Source organism: Thalassophryne amazonica, chromosome 1 (genome assembly GCF_902500255.1).
Source record: "Thalassophryne amazonica chromosome 1, fThaAma1.1, whole genome shotgun sequence".
Classification (NCBI taxonomy): domain Eukaryota; kingdom Metazoa; phylum Chordata; class Actinopteri; order Batrachoidiformes; family Batrachoididae; genus Thalassophryne; species Thalassophryne amazonica.
The window spans coordinates 85,063,766-85,091,218 of record NC_047103.1 but is presented as its reverse complement, the minus strand read 5'-3'; the positions used below and the strand labels follow the sequence as shown (position 1 = coordinate 85,091,218).

Below are 27,453 nucleotides of genomic sequence, written 5' to 3'. Positions count from 1 at the left end.
CTTTCCCAGTTACTGCTGATACAGTAAAGAGAGCGGAGTCTGACAACAGTTTGTTAGTATGAAGTATGGCCCTCCAGGGAGCCATTGTACTCTGAGACTTGACAGCTGCTCCACTTTAAGTGTGTGTGTGTGTGTGTGTGTGTGTGTGTGTGTGTGTGTGTGTGTGTGTGTGTGTGTGTGTGTGTGTGTGTGTGTGTGTGTGTGTGTGTGTGTGTGTCTTTGATGCACTCTTGTGAGAAAAAACTCCAAAAATGTGATCCAAAGTAATACTTTTGTAAGCAGGCACTTTGTCCTAAACTTTTTCTTCCACCCCTATTTAAGGAGTGAATTTCAACCCCAGTTCCAATGAAGTTGGGATTGTGTGTAAAATGTAAATAAAAACAGAATACGTTGTTGTTAATCCTCTGGGTTCCAACTGGAACAAAGGGCCTCCACTGCAGATTTCCAGTGTGTTCGGTCTTGGGCTGCCCGCTTTGCCTCTCCCCAGGACAGTTTGATGGTCTTCAGTTTATTGTTCAGGGTCCTGCGCCAAGTTGTCACTGGCCGTCCTCTTTTTCTTTTCCCCTGTGGGTTCCAGTCCAATGCTTACTGTGTGATGTTGTTTGGGCCTCGGCGTAGAGTGTGCCCGATCCACTTCCACTTTCGTGTCCGGATGATGTTCCCAACTGGTCTCTGCTTGGTCCTGCACCAAAGGTCTTTGTTGGCAATTCTGTCGGGCCATCTGATGCCAAGGATCTGTCGCAGACATGTGTTGATGAAGACCTGCAGTTTGTGCTCCAGCCCTTTGTTCAGTCTCCAGGTCTCCGAGCCATACAGCAGCACAGATCTCACATTGGTGTTGAACAGTCTGTTTGGTAGGAAAATGTATGTTAGTGCAAATATTTGCTCATTTTAAAATGGATCCCTGCAACACATTTCAAAAAAGCTGGGACAGTGGTATATTTACCACTGTGTTACATCACCTTTCCTTCTAACAACACTCAATAAGCATTTGGGAACTGAAGACACTAATTGTTGAAGCTTTGTAGATGGAAATCTTTCCCATTCTTGCTTGATGTACAATTTCAGTTGTTCAACAGTCCGGGACTCTGTTGTCGTATTTTGTGCTTTATAATGCGCCACACATTTTCAGTGGGCGACTGCTCTGGACTGCAGTCAGGCCGGTCTAGTACCCACACTCTTTTACTATGAAGCCACGCTGTTGTAGCATATGCAGAATGTGGCTTGGCATTGTCTTGCTGAAATAAGCAGGGACGTCCCTGAAAAAGACGTTGCTTAGATGGCAGCATGTGTTGCTCCAAAACCTGGATGTACCTTTCAGTATTGATGGTGCCATCACAGATGTGTAAGTTGCACTTTTCATGGCACTAACACACCCCCATACCATCACAGATACTGGCTTTTGAACTTATTGCTGGTAACAATCTGGATGGTCTTTTTCCTCTTTTGTCCAGAGGACACAATGTCCATGATTTCCAAAAACAATTTGAAATGTGGACTCATCAGACCACAGCACACTTTTCTACTTTGTGTCTGTCCATTTCAAATAAGCTTGGGCCCAGAGAAGGTGGTGGCGTTTCTGGATGTTGTTGATGTATGGCTTTGGCTTTGCATGGTAGAGTTTTAACTTGCACTTGTAGATGTAACGGTGAACTGTGTTAATTGACAATGGTTTTCTGACGTGTTTCTGAGCCCACACGGTAAGATCCTTTACACAGTGATGTTGGTTTTTAATGCAGTGCCGCCTGAGGGATCGAAGGTCACGGGCATTCAATGTTGGTTTTTGGCCTTTCCGCTTACATGTAGAAAGTTTTTCCAGATTCTCTGAATTTTCTGATTATATTATGGACTGAAGATGATGGAATCCCTAAATTCCTTGTAATTCAATGTTGAAAAACATTGTTCTTAGACTGTTGGACTATTTTTTCATGCAGTTGTTCACAAAGTGGTGATCCTCGCCCCATCTTTGCTTGTGAACGGCTGAGACTTTTGGGGATGCTCCTTTTATACCCAATCATGAGTGTCCTCAGTTCCTAAACACTTATTGGGTGTTGTTAGAAGTAAAGGTGATGTAACACAGTGGTAAACATATCACTGTCCCAGCTTTTTTAAATTTTAAAATGAGCAAATATTTGTACAAAAACAATAATGTTTGTCAGTTTGAACATTAAATATGTTGTCTTTGTGGTGCATTCAGTTGAATATGGGTTGAAGAGGATTTGCAAATCATTGTATTCTGTTTTTATTTACATTTTACACAACATCCCAACTTCATTGGAATTGGGGTTGTCAATCTGATTGCAACCATTTAGCTTCAGTCATCCTGAAAGGATAGGTCATACCGAAATCATAACAATTTAGATTTAGACTGTTCGTGACTGTCTGGTGATAGACCAGGATTACTTTGTGCACTTCCATGACCGATCTCAGAGTATGCGTCATTTTCAAATAAACAGCTAGAGAGACTGCCGAAAACAAAATACTTGTGAGGACTTGTTTTCCTAGTATTTCCAACAGCATTTTTGTAGTTTTGAGGAAAACATCCTAGCGCAAGCTTGAATGTAATGTATCAGCTAACATTAAGAATGGAGCCACAGATTAATTGAAAAGTTTCCATAAGAGTGATGTTGTGTTATGGTGGCTCGTTTTAAGTGATAACTGTTGATTTTGATGCAGTCACGGTAATAACAGCAGACGCTCTCCAAGAAGATTTTGGGTGCGCGTGCACAGCCATTAGTCATACAAACTGTTAAAAACAGTCTCTGCTCGAGGCTCAGCTTTGTGCATGCTTATAACTGTTGTCATCGATATAACTGTGAAAAATCTAAATACATCTGTGTGATCAGACTACCACCTCCCTACCTAGCTGACCTAATTAAACCCTACGTACCGGCCTGGGCTTTGCATTCTCAGGGTGCAGGATTACTTTGTGTCCCTAGGGTGAATAAAAAGTCTGTGGGTCACAGAGCTTTCTCTTATCATGCTCCTGTTCTGTGGAATGATCTCCCTCCATCAATAAAACAGTCAGATTCTGTGGAGACTTTTAAGTCTAGACTTAAGACGCACTTATTTTCTCTTTCATATGACTAGCATACTTGCATAGTACGTATGTTACTATGCTTTTTACTCTTTTAATTCATTTTATTAGGAAACAGAGTGCTGCAGCCTCAACTTTATCTAAATTCTGGGTCTTTTAGTAAAGCTTAGGGCTAGTGGCCGGCGGTCACTCTTAGTATTTTGTTTTTCTTGTTGCTTAATGCTGACAAATTATACTGTATTTGTTGTCTTTCTGATGCCTGATTCTGTTTTTTTCTCTCTGAGGTGCGGTTCCATCCAGAGATGGGTGTTGTGTCTGTTTCTGTAACCCTCCTGTCCTGTGCACTGGCAATATTTCCTGTATATTTGTTTTGTGAATTGTTTTGTCAATTGTGTCAGTTGCATGGCCCAAGCAGAGGGTCACCCCTTTGAGTCTGGTCTGTTTGAGGTTTCTTCCTCAAATCATGAGAGGGCGTTTTTCCTTACCACTGTCGCCTATGTGCTTGCACTGGGGATTGTAAGGTTTGACCTTACTTGTGTGAAGCACCTTGAGGCAACTTTGTTGTGATTTGGCGCTATATAAATGAAAATAAATTGAAAATTGAAATTGAAATCAGCCTGAAAAACAGCTGAAAGGTCTGTGTGCATGTTCACAGTGCAATAATGGTATTAAAACAGCATGCTGCTCTGTTACAGAACAGACTCACACACATCAAGATCCAAAGTCTGACAGACTGTCTCAAAGTAAAATAAAAATAAACCCTACCAGCTCCACTGAGGAAAACAGAATACAAAATTAAAAAAAAACTGAACAGGGCACTTGTAAAGTGATTTCCCAGTATAAATATGTAAAGTCCACGACACCAAAGAAGTCCTCATGCATGAATCGCAAACAATTGCCAGCCACAGAACCATCTCCAGGTCCACTGTAAGTCCTGACACACAGGTTGCTCTTGATCGGCGGCCAGAGAATATTGTCCCGCTGCAGTTCTTCACAAAGTTCTCTCATAATTATGGCATGTCAGATAGAAAGTCCATTATCTCCTGAAAATAACATAATCTGACTTTTTCCCAGTGCAAGAAATACATCTGGATGTTCAGGCAGCCTGTATAAACAGCATTGTGGAGACGTTCCACGTGTGTGTTCCTTGCAGCAGTAAAATACGGTCCTGTGACATAAACAGCATCCAGCAGCCATCGGGATGTTTCTACTTTTTCACACCCCAAGAAATGCCAAGTCAGACGTTTTCCGGAAATGCACCTGCTAACTCACCGAGCAACAAGAATAATTAGTAATAAAATACATCAGTGGCCACTAATTATTACCACCTGTGCACGGATAGACTTACAATCATGAATACTTTGAAGTTGTGTTGCTAATCAAAATGTTAAATAACTTGTGACATGTCTTTTAATATTAAGCAGTTCCTCAGCCTGTTTCAACTGCAGCAAGAGTAACTGTAACTAATGACTTCTATTAGTCTCATGTGTACCTTCTGACAAACTAAATGGGGAAAATGCCAGTGATGGGCGAAAATAACACAAGGTCATAAAGCATTATGTCCACTTTGAGCACCCCCACATCCTTTGATTAATGCTGGGACTTGGATGATTAACGCAGAACAATCCAATTCAGTTTAAAAACAGTTTTCCCAGTATTCCAACATATTAAGGGTGTCACAATACATGTATTTGCATTGAACCGTATGGTACGCATGCGACTTTTCGGTTCACAGAACTGCACGCAGAATACACGGTACGACTGTGAACAGTATGATAGATGTATGCTTATTTGTTTTCCATAAGTCACTGACATTCCATCTCATTTCCACAGATTGTGTATCCCTTTAGTTTCATTCTCTGTGCAGGAGGCTTGGCCAGACCCCTGAGTCTGCTGTCTGTTTCTGTCAAGATTTTGGCCTGAACAGGGTGTGGAGCCCCCCCCCCCCCCCCCGTGATGTTCTTTTCAGCTTTGATTTATTAGTATTTATTTTCATCATGATTTATTCTGTTATGTTTTATGTGTCACTTTGTTCTCTTCATTACTATTTACTTTTGTTCTAGTTTTCTGCAGTCAGTTGTCTTTTCATTTATTGTTCATTAATTCATCATGTGTTTTCTAATTCCTCTTATTTGTTGTGCGGTAATGTCTGGATTTCTTTTCTGTTTGTCACTGCTTTTCGTATGGTTTGTTTTAGACAGTTTCTGTTTTATTTAGTTGTTGGATTTTTCTCTATTTCCTCATGTAGTTTTCATTTGGTTATCACTTGTCTATTTTGCAGTTGTCACCAGTTTTGTTTTGTTTTAGTATTTATGTCCCATGTTCCCTGATCAGTCCTCCGGTTCATGCCTAGCTCCCAATTCGGATTAGGGAGACTCAACTCTTTTAACTCTCTCAACTTTTAAGATTAAGCTTAAAACTTTCCTTTTTGCTAAAGCTTATAGTTAGGGCTGGATCAGGTGACCCTGAACCATCCCTTAGTTATGCTGCTATAGACTTAGACTGCTGGGGGGTTTCCCATGATGCACTGAGTGTTTCTTTTTATTCACCTCTTTTTGCTCTGCTCTCTTCCACAGCATGTCTTTTTCCTGATTCTCTCCCCTCAGCCCCAACCAGTCCCAGCAGAAGACTACCCCTCCCTGAGCCTGGTTCTGCTGGAGGTTTCTTCCTGTTAAAAGAGAGTTTTTCCTTCCCACTGTCGCCAAGTGCTTGCTCATAGGCAGGGATGAGATTTTTCCGCGGATTTGACAGTCCTGGGGGTCGATTTTGTGAAACGTCCAAATCCATGGGGAGAAATTTGGGGGGGGGGGGGGGGGGGGTAAAAATGCAAACAAAAAATTAATGCCAGGAGTACCTTTAGGGGCTTTCACAGTGGCTCATTGCAGTGTTGTGTTTCATTTAAATACGGCCGAAATACGCGCGTACTCAGCCTTTAAGTGTTCATTCATACTTGCAGCTGCATGTGTTCGCGTTTTAATGTGTGCACACAGTCGCGTGTGCCATTCTGCACAAGTTTCAGTGCTATATTCTGCCTCTGTGGAAGTGCACTCTGTTCTCTACTGCATGGTGTGTTGCGGCTCAAAAACAGAGTAATTTACCATTATTATTATTATTATTACTATTATTTTGTTTTTGTTTTTTTTTTTTCTTTATGCAGCGAATGCGCGTTTACAACCCCTGGCAAAAATTATGGAATCACCGGCCTCGGAGGATGTTCATTCAGTTGTTTAATTTTGTAGAAAAAAAGCAGATCACAGACATGACACAAAACTAAAGTCATTTCAAATGGCAACTTTCTGGCTTTAAGAAACACTATAAGAAATCAAGAAAAAAAGATTGTGGCAGTCAGTAAAATTAAACAACTGAATGAACATCCTCTGAGGCCGGTGATTCCATAATTTTTGCCAGGGGTTGTATTTTAGAGTCACAGCTCTTTTCAGCTTTGATCAGACTGGTCGATCAGGATATTTGATGAGCGCACCGACATGCAGCGAGTGCGCGTTTATTTTAAAGAGTCGCAGCTCTGATTAGACACACACACACAGAGAGAGAGAGAGAGGGTTTATTTTATTTTATTTTAAGGAGTCTGATAGAGGAGAGCGAGCGGGTTTATTTTAAGGAGACTCAGACTCCTCAAAATAAAAAATCCCTTTTATGAAACGATGCGATACAGTGAAACAGTCCTCATATATAATTAGTCCAGTATGATAAAGTGAAGCAATGATCTTGTGATACAGTGTTATAGGTGGAGATCACATCGACTAAATATAAACCTTATATGGTCTGACAGTTCAATGGACATAGAACATTGGCTTATACATGTACATGTTTGTTTGTTGACAAGTGTGCCATGCTGAAAGTAATGCTGAAAATCAAGTAAGTCTAGTTATGAAAAAATATTTTGGTCACAAAAATACACATGTACAGTAGATGGTCTTAGTAAGGGTTTACAGTTTGAATTATAGATATGAACACCTGGCATTTATAGTAGTTTTTAATATCATTTTAGTGCAATTTACATGTTTTAAAACAGCAAAAATGCTTTGGCTCCGCCCTGGAGTTTTGACCGTTGGGGTTTTTCTGTAATTATTGTATGGCTTTTGCCTTACAATATAAAGCGCCTTGGGGCAACTGTTTGTTGTGATTTGGCGCTATATAAATAAAATTGATTTGATTTGATTTAGTTCGTTGTTATATGTTATTCTATCCTCACGCCCCTCCGAGTATGTTCCCACTCCACAGTCCTGCACCTGCTATTGTCCTTGTCTCACTGTGTGATTCTGTTCACTCTGTTTTCTTTCACTCTTGGCACCTGCTTACGCATCTCAGTAGCTTACATCACTTCTCTTTGTGCGCTCTCTTCCTTCCTATCTTGCACAGTGTCTAATCTTTGTTCACTAACCAAACCCCCTTTCTAGATTCTTCCCCTCACATGCACCTTGTTAACACCTGCTTATTTAATCTCCTCTCAGTCACCTCACCAGCGCCAGTTTGTCTCCTTGCACTTACCAGCTTTCTTTACAGTCCTGATTTACCTTCCCATGCTTTTTGATCCTGCTTTGTGTTTTTGACTGCGCCTTTTGCTTCATCCCTGATATCAGTGTTTGCTTGTGCCACTGAACCCTCCCTGACCATGACTGCATGTATGCCTAGCCCTATTTGTACCTCTGCTCCGATGAATGATAACCCGTGAACTGAACCAAAGCCTGTAATAAAGACAATGACTTCTTTTACATCAGTGCCTGATCTGGGAGTCTGCATTGCGGGTCCAGCTGCCATGGTTGCCAGGCAGCCGTCCACCTTGACAGTTTCTGAGGTGAAAACAGGAAACAGCTTACCAGGCAATTAAAGCGAGTGAATGGATTATTCCAGTCAGAAGGTTTTGGACCATATAAATGGAATTGGTTAATTTACCTTTTTATTCTGAAACATGAACCTGAAAGTGAAAGTGTACTGATACACGTTTGTGTTTAATCGCAGTCCCCGGATGAGATCAGTGTACATTCAAGTTTAGACAAAAAAAAAAAACGCCGCCAACTTATAAGTTGACATTTTATATGAATTAGTGTAAAATTTCACAGATGAAATGGCGACACCGTGAACAATAATTTCAAATCTGAGTGAGGTTTACTAGTTGCAGTCATTTGCGCAAAAATAAAAAATTAAAATGGACAAAATATTGAAGGGAGTCTGGCTCCACACGTCACACAACATCAACGAGCAGACAAAAAACAAAACACTTAATGGGCTGCACAGTAATTTCATCCAGACTCAAATGACAAGAGATGTAATCAATTCTTAAACGTTTAATGAAAAAGTTTACATTTACACTATCTGACAGTGCCAACGTGTCTGATGGCAGCTCAGTGCTGCTCAGATTAAACCTCCTGTACCGAACTTGTACCGAACCGTGACATCTAAAAACAAATATGTGCCAAACCATGACTTTTGTGTACCGTGACACCCCTACAAGATATAGATACATGTTCACATACAGTGATTGCAGTCTCCCAGAACTCTATGAACTTGATATTTTGAGCATAGTTCTGAGTTACATGTTCTATTCCTGATTCCTTAGGGTATCATTAAACTGCCTAACATATAGATCTTTATTTTGCTCCTAACTTTCTTTAACAAGGTTTATGTTCGGTCATTGTTCGCTGGGCCCTGAATATGTCCAAAATTAATACATTTGGACTTTTTTTTGTGTGTTTTTTTAACCCCTCTATAAAACAGAATATATGTCTGCTTTTATGTGAAATTCAGCTTGGATGTTGATTTTAGCTAACTTTACCCATCACTGTGGGTAAAGTTTATCTTTTAATCCAAAGTATGTAGTTAGTTTTATCCCCCTATTCCACAGGGCGGCATTCTATTACAATCTCCCATGATCCAGAAAAAGGGCCAAAATGGGATGAAATGGCTTACTCCGTCTTGCGTCCTGTCAGGTTAGCTTATAAAATGCATACCTGCAATGTGCTCCAAAATGAAAATAAAGCTGTGCCCAGCTGTAACCTCAGTCAGAACCACAACAAACGCTGCTTCTGCTTCAAACTGTTACCCTGATGGAGCACAGTCAAACACGTTTCAAGCTGTACTCACTTAGGACTACCCCATTTCAAGATATTTGAACATGATTGAAACTGTGTAAGACTATGAACACTCTGAAATGACCGTGTAATGACACCAGTTTGGCTAATCAGGATGACATTTTTGAACAGCTCAAAAATTGAGAAAAGTGCCTATTTATGGCCGTAAGTACTGCATATGCCATGTTTGTTCAAAAAGTGACAAAAGATGGATCAAGAAGTTACTGTACTGTCATGCTGCAAAACGTGCTGCAGTTTGCTTTTCGGGATGAAACTGGAAGAAATGGCACTCTGTGGAATAGCATGACAGTAACTGCTTAAAACACCTCAGTTTAACAGCCCTACCACTAATGTCACAACAACATTGTATGCCAAATTAAATCATTGTAGAAAAGTCTACATTTTCCCTGACAGTACATTTTCCCTGACAGAATGTGCCACCTATTTCAATGTGCTTTTGGGGTTTGAAAGATGAGTTTTTAAAAGTGGAGATAAGAGTGTTTCTTTAGAGGCATAGCAAGCACTCCTCACATAATTTGAGGGGGTGGGGGGACTAAGACCTGATGTAGCTGGGGTTTATTGCTAGCTGCCCTTTATTCTTCATTTTCTATTATCATTTTCATGTCCTAGTACAAATATAGGGGATGCTTCTTTTATTCCATGCAGTTTTGCAGCTCGCCACCTGCAGATGCCCGCTCTCTCCCCTCAGTTAAAGCAGAATAGTTTTAACTAAGGCATTATGTCAAATTTACTTCTGGAAAAAGTAGATTACTGACTAGAAAATTACTTGAGTAAGAGGAAAGTGCTTGTTCTGCTTAAAAATAAATAAATCACTAAAAAGACATTACACGTTACTACCCACCCGCACTACTAAGTAATATAAGAACCACTGGAACACAACAGAAGTTCCTTCTTAAGAGCCATATCCAAAATATGTATGGTGCGATGAGCAACTGTACAGTGTTTTATGCAAAACTATCAGAAGCTTGAGACCATACAAACTTTACATTATTGTGGAAGAAGGCACAGATTAACACTCGTGAATTCACAAACTTATATTCTAAATGTCACGGGATCACAGCTATGGAAATAATGGTGTTTGGTCATTTCAGAAAAGTCTTGATTTTAGCTTCTTCAGTGTGAATTTTTTTTTAATGTTATTTTACTAGTTGCTTTACTCTTATTTGCGGTAAACTGAATATCTTTGGACTGTGGACAAAACAAGCCATTTGAAGGCATTATTTTGTGCTCAGAATAGCATTGATCAACATTTTTCACCATCCAAACAGTCGCTGAAAAAAGCTCCTCCCAGCAGGGTGATGTCATCACTCGCTCTTCTGCTTTTTGCTCATTAATCTTGTGGTTATGACACACAGACTGTTTCATTTTTAATTTTTCGCTTTTTTCAGGAACACTTGACACTTCACAAACACTGATTGCGAGACTTGTTCAACCTCCGCCGGAATTGCATCTGCTGAAATGCCAAGAGGAATAATTAGCAATAAAATATATCAGCAACCACTAATTATTACCACATGTGCGTGGATAGACTTACATTCATGAATGGTTTGTGTTGCTAACTGGGACGTTAAATAATGTGCGACATGTCCTTTAAATAGGGGGAAAAAAGAAAAAACAGAAAAGCCCCCTTATGCTGGTTGAATTACAGCATAGGGGATCCAAATCAGAGTGTAGGGGTCCCCTATGCTCAACTGCATTGGCGAGAACCTTGGATGTGTTCTGACTTCTACTCTCTAGGGAGTTTTTCCTTACCACTGTTGCCTGTGTACTTGCTCTAGGGGATGATAAGGTTAGAATTTATTTGTGTGAAGCATCTTGAGGCAGCTTTGTTGTGATTTGGTGCTGTATAAAATTAGATAAATTGAAATACTCTGTTCAGTGCTTGCATCGACTTGGTGTTTGGTAGGGTTGTGGGTTCCTGCTTGTTAGGTTCCTTTGTCTGTGAGAAAAAGTTTACTGACCTTGACTTTGTGGCTGAAGCTATGAGCTTTATGATATTATTGAATGGTACCGTGATCGTACTTCAGAAGCCGAGTGAGTAGTCTAAAGCCCTGGTCACACCAAATAATAAAGCCATAAATAATGAGCCACATTGGGATTTGTCAGAAATTTCAATGATTATTCAAATAATGAGACACATATATGATGTTCTTCTGAAGGAATTGCAGGAAACAGATGTTAAAAAAGGCTACAAGGGCTTTCTCAGAATGGAACCTGCTCTGCTGCAGGTAGCCTGTCCTGTCCTCGTAGCCACCAGGTACTCGATAATGAGATAATGAGCTTCTAACAGCCTCGTACTCACCACTAACATCCTCATTTGTCCTCGTAGTACCTTCTACACAAATCATACCACACTATTTTTCCTCAGTTTTGAACTTTGCTAAATTAGCACCACACTCAGAGATGAGCCTTGTTAGCCAAATAATCTGTCTCTAAGAGCCTCGAAGAACCACTATTCTCCCATGTTTCTTGAATATCTCCACTCGTACCAAAATAAACATGCTACGTGTCTCATTATTCATCATTCATGATTCGCTGTGACCAGGGCTTTTACTGTTTGCAGTTGTCCTAGATCAAGAAGGTCCAGGATTTTATTGACTTTCTGGACCAGTCTCTCTCCTGCTCTGCCTTCCTCACCCCCTCAGGGATTCATTCCACCTCATTGTGCATTGGATCCCACAGAGCATCAAATTTTCGTTACCACATTGTGGATTGTGCCAGCCGAACAAATAGTCCATGTGCTCAGTGGAATAATGCACAAAGCATCGCAGCAGCTGAGCACCCATGGTGCCATGCCACACAGCAGTGCACCAATTTATTATTTCACACAGTGAAATAAGAAATTGTCATTGAAATGTCATTGTGGTCATTTGGTGCTGTTAGGTGTTCAAGCAGGTGACAACACTGTAAAATAAATGACCATTGCCTTGTTAACTCAGAAATAGCAGATACAGCTTGTCTTCTTCTCGGCCATCAGAAATGTATCTGTATTTGGTGAAAATGTTGAGTTGTAGACCGATTCTGTTGTCACTTATCAGTTCAGTTAATGTCTCTGGGTCCTCTTGAAATAGAGAAGGTCCTGGAAACAGTTTGTGGACTCAAGACATTTGTGACTGAGACGTTTAATTATTCCAATACCTTTGCAGGAAAACAAAGTTCCAGACTGTTAGGGTGCTGGTGCTTCTTGCCTTACTGTATGGTTTTGAGACTTGCATGCTAAATAGTGATTTAACTTGATGACTGGACATCGTTGGTACAGGGTCTTTTCTGAGGATCACTGGGTATCTTTTGTCAAAAAAAGGGTTGCTTAAGGAGTCTTAGATGAGATGTACCACTTGCATTGTGAGTGAATGTCAGCTGGCCATGCAACAATTCAGTTCAATTTATTTCATTTATATAGCGCCAAATCACAACAAAGCTGCCTCAGGGCACTTCACATAGGTAAGATCTAACCTTACCAACCCCGAGAGCAAGCACACAGGCGACAGTGGTAAGGAAAAACGCCCTCTGATGATTTGAGGAAGAAACCTCAAGCAGACAACAACTTCAACAACTTTTTTTCTTATATAGCGCCAAATCACAACAAACAGTTGCCCCAAGGCGCTCTATATTGTAAGGCAAGGCCATACAATAATTATGAAAAACCCCAACGGTCAAAACGACCCCCTATGAGCAAGCACTTGGCTACAGTGGGAAGGAAAAACTCCCTTTTAACAGGAAGAAACCTCCAGCAGAACCAGGCTCAGGGAGGGGCAGTCTTCTGCTGAGACTGGTTGGGGCTGAGGGAAAGAACCAGGAAAAAGACATGCTGTGAAGGGGGGCAGAGATCGATCACTAATGATTAAATGCAGAGTGATGCATACGAAGAAAAAAGAAAGAAACAGTGCATCATGGGAACCCCCCCACAGTCTACGTCTAAAGCAGCATAACCAAGGGATGGTCCAGGGTCACCTGATCCAGCCCTAACTATAAGCCTTAGCGAAAAGGAAAGTTTTAAGCCTAATCTTAAAAGTAGAGAGGGTATCTGTCTCCCTGATCTGAATTGGGAGCTGGTTCCACAGGAGAGGAGCCTGAAAGCTGAAGGCTCTGCCTCCCATTCTACTGACAGACCAGACCCAAAGGGGTGACCCTCTGTTTGGGGCATGCTGCCGACACAATTCACACAACAAATTTACAGGAAATGTTACCGGTGCACAGGACAGGAGGTTTACAGAAACAGATACTACACCCATCTCTGGATGGAACCGCACCTCAAACAGAGAGAAAAAAACAGAATCAGGGATGAGAACAACAACAAACACCTTACCAACCCGTAGAGCAAGCACACAGGCGACAGTGGTAAGGAAAATCTCACGCTGATGTAAGGAAGAAACCTCAAGCAGACCAGACTCAAAAGGGTGACCCTCTGCTTGGGCCATGCTGCCGACACACTTGACAATACAAATCTACAGGAAATTTTGGGAGTCCATGCTAGTGTCCAGGATGTGGCGCATTAGGCACATTTCTCTGGGCAAGCTTCAGTTTTCAGCTCACTTAGTGTTGAGGAATCCCAATATCTGGAAAAGGCCAAGGGAATGTGCATGTTTTACATAGCTGTAACAAACAGGTGACTGCTTTTGGTAGGTTGAGATGAACCAGGTTGGACTGCCTTGTGTCCTGCATGGCATTTGCCTAGGACCCAAGGCGGTTCTGTGGTATGGTGGATGCATATTTTCTCAGTGGTGGACTGACCTTATAAAAAGTGCACATTTGAACTGACATGACACATGTTATTGAAAACCAAAACTGAGTGTGAAAGTCCACGAGCAGCATGTTGGTGTAGTAGCAGAAGTAGTGAATAAACCCGATGAAAAGTTGGACCCTTCTGTTTTGATCTCTAAATAGTAACGTAAGTGATAATGGTGCCTCTTGCAGCCAGAAAGAGAAATGAAAAGACGAAAGACAAAGCTAGTCTCTGGGGCCTGCTGCCTTTAGGCCCTAGTTTCTGGAACAACATGAGTCCCTTCTGACCTTTGAGTTTAATAGCACTTGAATAATCTCCACTGTGCTTGGCTTAGTTTGTCCTCATATCCTATTAAAAAATTTAAAAATAAATAAAACAGGATATGAGGATTGGGTTGACAACTTTTTAATTTTATTTTTAATTCACATTAAATAGTTGTGTATATTCATCATTATAATCATTTTACATTTTTCTGTGGCATATTCTTTTTATTTTTATTTAATTAATAAGAAATTTAGTTTTTTTGCTGTTTCTTACATATACAATTTGTGATTGTGCATAACAACAAATTCAAATGTACAGACACCTATTTCCAAATTTAAAATCTGCTCTTTCCACCCACAACAAGGTGCCTTAGGTGACTCCTGGCCAGAACAGGCTGGCTGCCTACCATCAGACCTCTGTTTCACACCCAGTGTCTCCACGGTGATTAGTCGCCATGCCGGTCAGCTTGCAACCAGCCTGGGTGACCCACCTGACACTTGGCCTAGCCAAGAAACCACTGCATATGCCGGAGGTGATGAGAGGGAGGGGGAGGGAGATGGAGCAGACAGGAAACAGAAGAAAAAGAAGAAAAGACGACAGAAGGATGAGGGATCTTATGAATATTCAGAGATCGGGGGTCAACCTGAGACACTAGTCCAAGCAGAAAACACTCCCCCAGCACCGGGGTATTGCCACAGGATTGGTCCACGGCGGGACAGAGGAGAGGGGGGCTGGGAGGAACACCTTGGGAAGAGTGGAGGCCGGGGAAAGAGGGGTAAGAGCAGGAAGAAGCTGCCGGAGGAATGGGGTGTGATGGCAGAGCCAACTGGTCTTTCATCTGCCATAACCTCTGAAATCACAGAAGAAGTGGTTATGGAACTTGGGAGTTCAGCACAGGTAAACCCACAGACCTCTGTTCCAAATCCTGAGACCAACCCCTGGAGAAAAGAGTTTTACCCAGATGAAAGCCCTGTGCCTTCCCCACTGTCCCAGGGCCTATTCTCCACCATAGCTGCTTCCTCTAGCCCACTGGTCATGAATAGTGAGCTGAAACCCACAGCAACTCCATTCATCATGCCTTCTGTTGCTGACAATGCTGTTGTTGGCTCTACCCCCATGGCTCCTAACCTTGATGATGCATTTGCTGCAGATTATCATGGCCTCTTGATGGATAATGAAAATCCCAAAGTTGACCACAACACTCAAGCTTTTTCACCACTTTTCTCACCCAATAATGAAGTGGCAGGTGGTGACATGGTCGATAGCGGGATGTTTGACAAAACAGGTTCCCTGCAAGATTCTTTTGTTCAAGGATTTAATGAGGGAGACACCTCAGCTTTCAGCCCAGCTTACCCACCAAGCCCTGACTTATCCCAAGAAGCCATTCGTGATGAGGTGTTAGCCTCTGCCCCTCCTCTCTCACCTTCAGATGCTTCATGGCTCCTGAAAGATTCTCAGCTAAATAGCAGCAGTCAGCCATATGATGTTAGTGACGTCAGCAGTCCAGGTTATGCATTGTCTTTAGGCTTGACCTTTGACACGCCAAGCCCAGCACCTCTACGTTCCCCCAAAACCACACCTCAGGAATTCCAACTCAAAGAGCAAAAAGATACTAAATCAGCCTCAAGGCAGTCCAAGAAGTCCCGTTCTTCATCATCTTGCTCTGTTAAGAGTCCCACCTCACCAGGAGTTAAGAAGATCAATTCACAGTCATCTGCCATTGTCAGCCCCTCCTTCCCTCCATCCATCACCCCCTTGGGATATGCAGGCTCTGGGCTTAACCCTGCTGCTAAACCCTTCTTTCCCAGCTTTGCTGATCCCATGGATGAGCCAGCTACGGTCCTCACAGTTGCCCCCATCATCGAAGGTTGGTTGTGGCTAGCCCTGGACAGAATTGTTAAAGATAGGCTAATTTAAAAATAAAGATTGGTATTGCTTTTCTCGTGCATGATGTTTTCATTCACGTTACGCATATTCCAAATTTCCTTGATTGTGTTTTACTTATTTTGGGTTAAATGAATGATTAGAGGAATTGGTTTCTGTCCTTGCATGGGCACCTTTTATATAAAGGCTATGCTGAGGCTTGTTGTGTTCTCCCATCTGGACTGTTTGTGAATAACTAATGCATGGGCTCATGGGTGGACAAACTGTGACTATGAGTTGGCTTGACTTTAATCTTTATTTTGCATGATGCACTGCTGGGAGAATAATTGTTGCTGTTGAGGGGCATACTTCTATTACTAACTTCTTATTGTCTTTTCCTGTAGCAGTACAGCTGGCAAACAAACCCAAAATTGTCCTTTTTCTAGTGTCCAGGTATATGTTTTAACACAGTTAACATGATTGTTTCTCTTTGCATCTAGGATGAAATATGTCTCTGGTGTCTCTTCTTTGTCCAATTAACATTGTTGTTCTCTTACTAGCTTCCTATATATTTATGCCTCCTAGAAAAGAATGTTGGAATAAATATACATTCTTGCTGTCACATTTACTCATTGCTGTTGTAATGCTTCAACAGTTCATATTGTGTTCTTTCTTCTAAGAGTATAACATTCAAAAAATGTCAAATGGTAATTGTTGTTTCTGTTGATTTTACTTTCCATGTTCTGCAACGTTCACTGTCTTCACTGCTTTTCTGCTATAGGTGAGTCATATTTTTATTCCTCTGTTATTCTTACACGTTTGTTGACATGCTTTGGACATTGTTATTGTGGATTCCCAATTAAGTTATTGTGGAATTACTGTAACATTTCAGAGCTTTGGTGAAAAGACAGTTAAAATCAAAACCCATTTTCATGTGTAAAATATCCAAGTGCAACTCTTACGTTACATGAGCTTGAAAAGGTTTTGTGGAACACACTTGTTTCATTTACAGTGTGAAGTGACCCCTCCCATTTAAGAAAAGTAGGGCATTGTGTTGGTTCTGATGGTTGGTTAGTCGATTAAGTGATTATTGCTTGAGGCAATGTATTCATTTGCAGCATTATTTTATTGTGGGGTGAAGCCCAGCATAAGCAAGGCTAATGATATTTTCTTGAAATGTACTTTGTTTATCTCTGGCTAACTATTCTGGTTACAGCTAATTTAATGCATTGTTTCCATGTAAATTGTAACCATTTCAAATTTGAGGGTTTCTGCTTTTTTTGTTGGTTTGGTTGTTTGTTTCTAAGTCCTGGAGAGCCAAAATGACAACCTGGAATGTATAATTGGTGTGTTATCTGTCTTTTTTTTTTTTCTTTCATTTTATGAACTAAAAGGCTAATCCAGGACTTGTACTGATTAATTTGCTTCCTGTCAACCTCTTCTGTACTCATCTCTCAATTGTGAATGTTTTGAAAGAAGTAAATTTCTACACATGTAATTGACAAGGACGGGCTTGTTGGCCACAACAAAAATAAAATCTGAGAGATCAGAAGTTTGGTTTCTGTTGTGTGGGATTCTGATGACTGTCAGAGTGGTGTCACCGGAGTGATGCATCTGCTACTTGTGTATGTTGTTGATGATTTGAGTTTATCAGACCTTGACCTGTTGTCTTCATTGGAGTGCTTTGAAGGTAAATGCAATGTCATTAGGTGAGTTTCCTTTACCTTACAATTTGTGCAGTTTGAAGTAGTGAATTGAAAATACACTTAATGGAAACACATGTAAGCACGGATTTTTTTTTTTTTTACTTGTTCGATTGATAATGAGACTTACAAGTTGGTACATCTTATATACTTAAAAACCATGATTCTGTATGTTTTCATTCCAATGGAAATGAGAAACACAACAAATGCCCTTTTTTGTTTTAAATAAACAGGAGATGGGGGACTTTGTAAAGGGTCTCAGTTACTTTCAGCATGCATTTAAAACCACGTCGATCACATGTAAAGTGTTTGTTTATGAGCCTGATGGTGTCACTGCTTTGAGCTTTTCCTCATATTGTCGGTCTTCAGAAATATATTTATTCATTTATTTATTCATGTCATTGCATTCATTCATTGCCAACTTAAGCATTTTTCATGAACAAATAAAAGACAATTAGTAGTCATGCTCTTTTTTAAAAGCAAATATGAATGAATGTCTTCACCAAACAGCAAAACGTCTTACCGAATGACACAGACAACTGACTAAATGGGAGTCTTTTCCTGCACTGTGCAACCAGAGACATTTTGCTGCACCAACATCAGAATATCAGAATGTAAACAATAACAGTTAAATGACACATTGAGCTGTGTTTGCACTGGACTCACCTTTTAGTTAGACCACTGTCATTCAGTTTGGGAAATGTTCTAGGTGTAAAAAGCTCCCTGCCCAAACAGTATTTACAGTATTCCCAAAAATCAGAGTCACAATTGCGTTAATGGGCTCAAATCATCCGATCCATGTGTAACAATCTGTGATCAGTTGTTAACTGATGAACCAGAATATTCCCCCAAAGCAGACTCCATACTGTGTATATGGACTCAAATCAAATGTAGACTTTCAGCTGATTCCAAACTGGAGTTCTTCCAAACACAAATCTTCTACTGCTTCTTCTACTTCTAAAGAAGTAGCATAAAGAAGAAACAGTATATGTAGCAGTCTAAAGAAGAAACAGAAGAAGAAAAACTTTTTTTTTTTTCTTTTAACTGGAAGACCACACTTTTTTAATTCTATTGGGAAGAAACTTACTTCAACTTTGTTGAACAGCAAGGACCACTCTTTTAAGAGAAAAGTGAATGAGAAGAGGAAAATTCCTGTTGAGTTTATCTTTTACAAATGTACTACAAAAGAATTTTCAATATTTTAATTGCATTGCATGCTCACCTCACATACAGTGAGGAAAATAAGTATTTGAACACGCTGCGATTTTGCAAGTTCTCCCACTTAGAAATCATGGAGAGGTCTGAAATTTTCATCTTAGGTGCATGACCACTGTGAGAGACATAATGTAAAAAAAAATCCGGAAAACACAATGTATGATTTTTTAATAATTTATTTGTATGTTACTGCTGCAAATAAGTATTTCAACACCTGTGAAAATCAATGTTAATATTTGATACAGTAGCCTTTGTTTGCAATTACAGAGGTCAAATGTTTCCTGTAGTTTTTCACCAGGTTTGCACACACTGCAGCAGGGATTTTGGTCCACTCCTCCACACAGATCTTTTCCAAATCTTTCAGGTTTGGAGTTTCAGCTCCCTCCAAAGATTTTCTATTGAGTTCAGGTCTGGAGACTGGCCAGACCACTCCAGGACCTTGAAATGCTTCTTACGGACCCCTCCTTAGTTGCCCTGGCTGTGTGTTTGGGGTCATTGTCATGCTGGAAGACCCAGCCATGACCCATCTTCAATGCTCTTAGTGAGGGAAGGAGGTTGTTTGCCAAAATCTCGCAATACATCGCATACATCAGTTGCCCATGCCATGGGCATCACACCCCCATACCATCACAGATGCTGACTTTTGAACTTTGCACTGGTAACAATCTGGATGGTCTTCTTCCTCTTGTGTCCGGAGGACATGACGTCCATGATTTCCAAAAAAACAATTTGAAATGTGGACTCATCAAACCACAGCACGCTTTTCCACTTTGCGTCTGTTCATTTCAAATGGGCTCAGGCCCAGAGAAGGCAGCAGCATTTCTGGATGTTGTTGATGTATGGCTTTCGCTTTGCATGGTAGAGTTTTAACTTGCACTTGTAGATGTAGAGACAAACTGTGTTAAATGACAATGGTTTTCTGAAATGTTCTTTAGCCCACGCAGTAAGATCCTTTGCACAATAATGTCTGTTTTTCATGCAGTTCCACCTGAGGGATCGAAGGTCACAGGCATTCAGTGTTGGTTGTCAGCCTTGCCGCTTACTTGTAGAAAGTTCTCCAGATGCTCTGAATCTTCTGATTATAATATGGACTGTAGATGATGGATTCCCTAAATTCCTTGCAATTGAACGTTGAGGAAAATTGTTGGACTATTTTTTCACACAGTTGTTCACAAAGTGGTGATCTTTGCCCCATCTTTGCTTGTGAATGGCTGAGCCTTTGGGGGATGCCCCTTTTGTACCCAGTCATGACACTCATCTGTTTCCAATTAACTTGATCACCTGTGGAATCTTCCAAACAGGTGTTCTTTGAGCATTCATCAACTTTCCCCGTCTTTTGTCCCAACTTTTTTCAAATGTGTTGCAGGTATCCATTTCAAAATGAGCATTTCAATATTTGCAGAAAAACAAAAAACTCTGAGTTTGAACATTAAATATCTTTGTGGTGTATTCAATTGAATATACATTGAAGAGGATTTGCAAAGCATTGTACTCTGTTTTTATTTACATTTCACACAACGTCCCAACTTCATTGGAATTGGGGTTGTATTTTTTTCTTTCTTTCTTTCTTTCCCTTAAAGGCATATTTTTGGACAGGTGCAACTTATACTCCAGAAAATACAGCATAGATCTCATTACATTCTAAAAATGCATGACACAGTATATGTGGGTGGAGGAAGAGACAGATAATGTTTTGACAATATTGGATTTCAAAAATAAAATAAGATAAAGCCAACATTTAGTCGGACTTACTCATCTGTCGCCATGACTAGAGTATTTCTAGGCGAAGGTCAAAGTCCTGTTAGAAGTGACTTTTTGTATGATAAAATATAATACAAAATATAGATAAAAACAGCTTTTCAGTGTTAAAATCAAATAACTGTTAAATCTGCAATATGGAACAGATGTAGACTCAACTTAGTCTATTCATTGAGAGTGACAGTTTGCAACTCATTGTCACAAATGAGAGTGATTGAGGCACTTTTGATTGAGATATAATGCAAAATGTACACCAAATGGGCTTTTCAATATTAAATTTAAATGTCCACAAAATCCACCTTATATGATTGATAATGATATAATGAATAAATATTCAAGTAAAGAAACAATGATAATCCCGTCTTTTATCATTTTATACTAATACTTACATTTGTGTATTTTATGAATGAAACTTTTAATTTAAAAAACATAGGCAAATCATAGTAGCACCAAAAATTTTTAATTTAATATAAAAAAAATATCCTGTATAAAAATGCCAAAAATATGCTATTTTTCAGTTGCATTTCAAGGATATGTAGTATTTGAGCAAAGATATTGCATTTGTGAGACAACAGAGTCCAAAAGAACATGTTAATTTGAATGTTTGACAAATTTATTGACAGTCGTGAAAACAAAATGCAAATCACTTGATTTTTGAGAAAGTTATGTCAATTCAAACATACAGTAGTTTTTCCATCAAACTGAGTTTTTGTGGCATGCATCTTCTGAACAGTATGATTGAAACCTTCAATGAACCTCATATCTAGTAATTCTAAATTAACAGCCAACAACCACTCAAACCTACAGTTCGAATACTTTTAAGGTATTTGTGAAACATTAAAAATATTTTTGGGAAGTTCCATCAAAACATGCCTACTCCAACACGTGACAGTGAAACATTAGTCTGCATTTGCATAAATTGCCATCAAGGGCACAGTTTAGAACTAGAAATTGGGGGAGACAAAGTGCAAGGCCCGCGGGGCCGAAGCCCATAGGCCGGGGGGGTCTGGGGGGCCACTTTAGGTCCCCAGAAGCCAACGGTTTCTAGACAAGCTCAGATGCATTCTGAGCATCCAGAACAGTAATTTTAATGTTTTGAGAAGACCATAAAGTGGACTCCATTTGACTTATGCAATTTGAAACTGTGGATATAAGTACTTTATTCTGGGAATAGCCAGCATTGATTTTATTAACATCCTGGTGTAAATAAGGTATCACCACATGTGTAGAACTCAAAAAGAATGATAGGTTGAGTTCTCATTAAAAAACAACTGCAATGTGGTAAAATGTATTCATAAATATGAAAGAACAGAATATGAAATAATTATTAACTATCGCATACTCTATTTTTTTCTCAAGATTTGTTTTTGCATAAGTTTGAAAAAACAACAGATCATAAGTTTAAGATAAATTACTTATCATGAATTTAATTTTCAAAGTGGCACTAATGACAACACTCATACTGGACATAATTTAGTTTGCATAGACTGATTTTGGAGATCAAGCAATAATTGGAGATGGGCTTTCTGAGGTCCCAGATACCTTTTCTGATTTCCTTTTCTTACTTTCAGAATTTAGTAAATTAGCATATGGTCCATTGATAGTTATGTGTAGACACTAGTCCCTAGAGGCAACTATTTTTGGTTTCAAATCTGGGCAAATGCAGTCCCAGAAAATTCTGAATGTGACAAACAAGAAACAAGTCAATGCTGCTAAAAATACAAACTTGCAGAAACAAAGATACTATTCTGACATGGTTTTGCACATAAGACTGACATGGTTTGCACATAAGACTGGCATAGCATGTTTCAAGTACATACATATATGTCAGAAGGTGGGGGGGGGGGGTACCATGTTCTATCACCCCATGAAAAAGCGCCCATGATTGCCATTGATATGATAATACATACATAAGTCAATTAAAACTGAAAATATATATTTTATATATATATAACCCTCAGTAGACCATGAACAGTGACCATGATAATTATACCACTTTGAAATAAAAGATTTGACATCAGTGTCCTCTCCAACACACACATCACATCATGGATATGGTACCATTCAGTGTATGGCGCTCATCCTACATTTAATGTTTATGTGATTACAGCTGCAAATGATCCAATAAGCATGTATTAAAAAATGAGACAAGAAATTTTGGTAATCTGTATTGATATAAAATGATCCTGTAATTTATTTTATTTTTGGAGAAGATGTAATGCTTATCTACCATAAAATATTGTTGTCATTTCTTCCTAATGAATATATACACTCTGATCAGAAACTCATGAGCAAAATCTGTGCATAAAATATATTTTTACACAGACATATAACAAACCTTAATGGATGTGGGAGAGTGGACATTTTCGTTTGACAATTTTCCAGGATTGATTTCTATTTCTCATTTATGTGTAGAAAAATGCGTCATAATATGAATATTTGCGAGCAAAGTACAGACTGCTAGTTGCACAAATAATGCTTATCACTACGTGTACTACTGAAGAACATGCATAAGTTTGGCATTAACAGTCACATAGAGTGAATAGAAGCAGCACTGAAAGGGAAAACTGAAATTAAGATTGTACCAACGCACATGGAGCCCATTTTCATGCTGTCAAAAATAGTTGTCCACTCCAACACATCATCAACATGATGAACAGCATGATTTGTTGAAATTCATTGAAAGTTAAAGTGATTTCATACTATAATAATAAATTGACGTATAAGAAAATCCACCGCACTCATTATATAATATGAGGAAATATAACGTACAATTTAACATGTCATTAAATGACCACTCCAACACAAATATTTGCTGCCTGGTTACTAAAACAGAAACATAATGCTGGTCAGGGTTTATTTTTTTCTTTCATTCGCATGATACATGTCTTTTAAACAATACAAATCAAGCCTGCCATAAATTGCCTACCAGTAAGAAAAAAACAAAGTTAAAAAAAAACAAAACATTGAATTATTAAACATGTGCACCATCTGTACATAACTCAAAGTATGAACCAGTGTGCATCGTTTGTTCATTATATCATTATAAATCATATTTTCATTTTGTTTCACAATGATACTTGTTGTGTGGGCCGCTGAAGAGGAGGTACTGCTGGCCCACCACCACCAGAGGGCACCCTGCCTGGAGTGCGGGCTCCAGGCACCAGAGGGCGCTGCCATCTCACAGGAGCAGCCGGGGTGACAGCTGTCACCTACGACAGCTGTTACCAATCATCTGATCCGCAGCGGTATATCTGCAAGACGTCATCTCCACTTCTCTGCCGAGATATCGCTCTACCAAGGAGGTAACGATCTCAGCTGACTGTGTTGATTCTCTGACAGGAATATCTATTGCTTGTGTGTGTTGGACAGCAGATATTCTGTTTCTTTTTTCGACGAGAGGTGGAGGTGGCATTCCCACCATACGTGTTGCTGGGTGCACACACACCCACATCTAACTGTTTTTGTTCCTCGCCAGCAGTACCAGATCCGACAAGCGGAGGCAGTGGCCACCTGGGTGTTCGGGACTTGGCGGCTCCAGTATTCCCGGGGTTCGGTGGCGGAGGAAATCGTGTGGTTCCGGTTCTGCTTTGGACGGACGTCTCTTATCTTTGAGCCTGCCCACACGTCACCCTTGTAATTGACTGACTGTTAAATTTCACATTCGCCGTGTTGGTTGTGTTTTTTCACAACAGTAAAGTGTTATTATTTGACTTCCTTCATTGTCCATTCATTTGCGCCCCTGTTGTGGGTCCGTGTTCCTACACTTTCACAACAGATACTGCTCAATATTAAATTTAGTTATTTTTTAACCAGTGTTTATTTTCATAAAATAATGCTTGTTTGAACTTCAAAAGTTCTGTGTACAGGTATTGCCATGCTCTGAAACTATTTTTTTCTCACACCTCTAATACAAGTCTCTGCCAGAAAATAAAATTAAAATTTCATGCCATTTTATATTTTAGTCAAGGTGGCTGTCTTTGCCCTACCTGATTGTGAAACTGCCCATAGGCCCTCCATCATGGAAACCATCACCTAGTCCTCAAAGACCTGTTTTAATAAAAACAGCTGAACCAGCCTGATCCCGTTAGCTTCAGCTTGTTTGGAAACTGAGATAGTGGCTAAAAAAGCAAAGTCTACCACTTTTCACGTTTCAGAATATAAGTGCAACTGAAGCCTTTGTTAGTGTTAATTAAGTGAAACTGATGCTGTGTTCACATGTTGACTGTAGAAAAACTGATAGTGGTCGTACGATCACATTCAGCAGCAAGAAATGTGACATTTGCAAGACAGACATACTTGCTGTGTTGTCTCACAATTGAATTCTGTGTATCATATTTTTAAATAATTATTCATATATAGATGTTCATATTCATTATTAATATTCATGTAAACTGGGGAGGGGCAACTTGGTGGATTAGTGGTTAGCGCTGTTGTGTCACAGCAAGATGGTCCTGGGATCGTCTCCTGCCTGGTCTTTTCTGTGTGAAGTTTACATGTTCTCCCCATGTTTGCGTGGGTTCCCTCTGGGTGTGCCCCCTTCCTCCCACTTCCAAAGACATGCAGGTTCACTGAACTGGCAACTTTAAATTGAATGCAGGTGTAAAAATGTTTGTCTGTCTGTATGTGGCCCTGCAATAGACTGTTCAGGGTGTACCCCGCCTCTCATCCTATGACCGCTGGGATAGGCTTTGGCACCCCCTCTTCTCTTAATTGTAATAAGCATATGTAGGAAATGAATAAACTGATGAAACAACATTTTAATTCTGTTATGTATTACTTTTACAGAGTCATCAGTATCCAGTACTGGTATGTTAAATTGTTTGCAAGCATAAAACAAGCAACGTCAGTGCGAGGCATGATATTTATTAACCTTTCATTTTCACTACAAACATACATAAATGCACATGGTACAGGCTACATTTGTCTGTCACTGAACCATACAAACAAGATTTTTAGTTTGTTGAAGCAGTGTCTCTCCCCGTCAAACAGCTGTCACAAAGGCATGATTATAATGAATATTCAACATATGTTGACTAATACTCCAGGGTGCAGGAAGCAATGGGGCACCTCTTTGAACTAAAATAATTGATGAACATGGACACTCCCACTAAACTAAACTGATGCACGTAAATGAGTTAAGCCCCATCCTCGCCTTGATGGATATGCATCCCAGAATTTCAAGGTTTGAATCCTTGTCCTTTCTTTGAATACATTTGAGGGTCCCGGAGGGTGTCCATGATGAAACAGGATATTCTGTTATTGAGCATGTTTACATGACCATAAAAATCAGATAACTGTAATAATCTGATCACTTGCATTTACATGCACTTCCATAATCCTGCTCTGTGTCAGCCTGATCCCGTCAGATCTCCAAAGCTAACCAGTGTAGGATCTGGTTAGTACTTGGATGGGAGACCTCTTTGAAATAACAGGGGCTGTGTGTGTTTCGCCCGGTAAAACTGGAGTTGCGTCAGGAAGGGCATCCAGCGTAAAACCTGGGCCAAATACCAATGTGGATCTGTCTGTATCCACTGTGGTGACCCCGAACAAAACGGGAGCAGCTGAAAGGACAGCAACATGATTTCGGTTCATAAATTGGATTTCTTTGGACATGGAGAAAAGAGAAAAAGCCCCTCTGTCTCCCATCTTCCTCTCCCTCCCTTCCTCCCTAACTTTCTCTGTCTCAGCAAGGAGGTTCACGGAGTTGATTTCCTTGCGCACAAAATATGACGCCATGCTTTTAGGAAATTCTGCTCAAATTTAATATATTTGTCCATAAACCGCATAGATCACGTAAAGATTTGCTCTTTACGCCAAAGCAACACACAGAGACACTGAAGCACCCCTAATGCATCCTGGTAAAATTTTTTGGACACACAACGGACTCTCAGAACTGTGTGATCTGATGAAGGATATCATGAGGCCTGACGAGACAACTGTGCATCCAGCTGTACATCTGGAAATGTGAGTGGCACCTGCTTTTATACATATGAAAAAGAACAAAATAAATCAGATTAATGGTTTACCTGTACCAAAGAAATGCTAGTATTTTGGAGTAATTCAGCTGTGTTCATCCTTTCTCTCATAATCTGATAATGGCCATTATCGGATAAAGGATGTTGGATTTTGTTGTTTGCATGACCACTTAATAATCAGACAACAGTCAATAATCAGATAGCAACCAGATTTTTACGTGCATCTAAACGGGGCCATTGTCCTGTGGTCTTGTTTTAACAACAGCGGAATTTTCAGCACATTTGAAATTAATTTCTTTTCATTGTATCCTTTGCCATACTTTGGTAATCCCACTCATTTACTTGGAGCAGTAAATTTGCGTATGTATGTGCCATAACATCAACAGCATCTTTTCTATGGGCACCACAATTGTGCTACAGTTTTGCTTTGGGCGTGGTGCTGTTGCTTCTTTACAGATCACATGGTGAATTCCAGTGTATGACGTCATCACAATTCACGCTAGACTAGCATCTTGTGTCATCAAAGAGCATGTTAGGTCACATTCATAAGCAGTTGTAATCAAAGCTCCATTTGTCACAGTTATAGACTGTGACCTCCTGCGATACGTAACCACGACAGTGAGAATTGGGCTTTCAGATGGATCACTGATCGCAGTGCTTTCTTTCATGAAAGTAGGGTCCTTTGTGTCTTTGCCACCCACTGGAGGCTGTAATGATCACCTTCAGCTCACCACATAATCAGTCACCCTGATAATTATAACTCTTTGAACATTACTGCTCAGTCCTTCCTTGAGAACAGACG

The 27,453-nt window shown here is 40.0% G+C and overlaps 1 protein-coding gene across 2 annotated transcripts in view; it reads left to right on the top strand.

Annotated features, from left to right (window-relative positions):
• The window catches only part of LOC117512155 (microtubule-associated protein 4), a 418,222-nt gene that overhangs the window by 249,702 nt on the left and 141,067 nt on the right, over positions 1 to 27,453 (top strand). The window contains exon 6 of one of the 2 annotated variants that reach the window (XM_034172135.1): positions 14,499 to 16,001. The exons of the other annotated variant lie outside the window; for it this stretch is intronic. Coding sequence (XP_034028026.1) covers positions 14,499 to 16,001 — 1,503 coding nt within the window. The remainder of the gene's footprint in view (positions 1 to 14,498; positions 16,002 to 27,453) is intronic. 2 annotated transcript variants of the gene reach the window in all.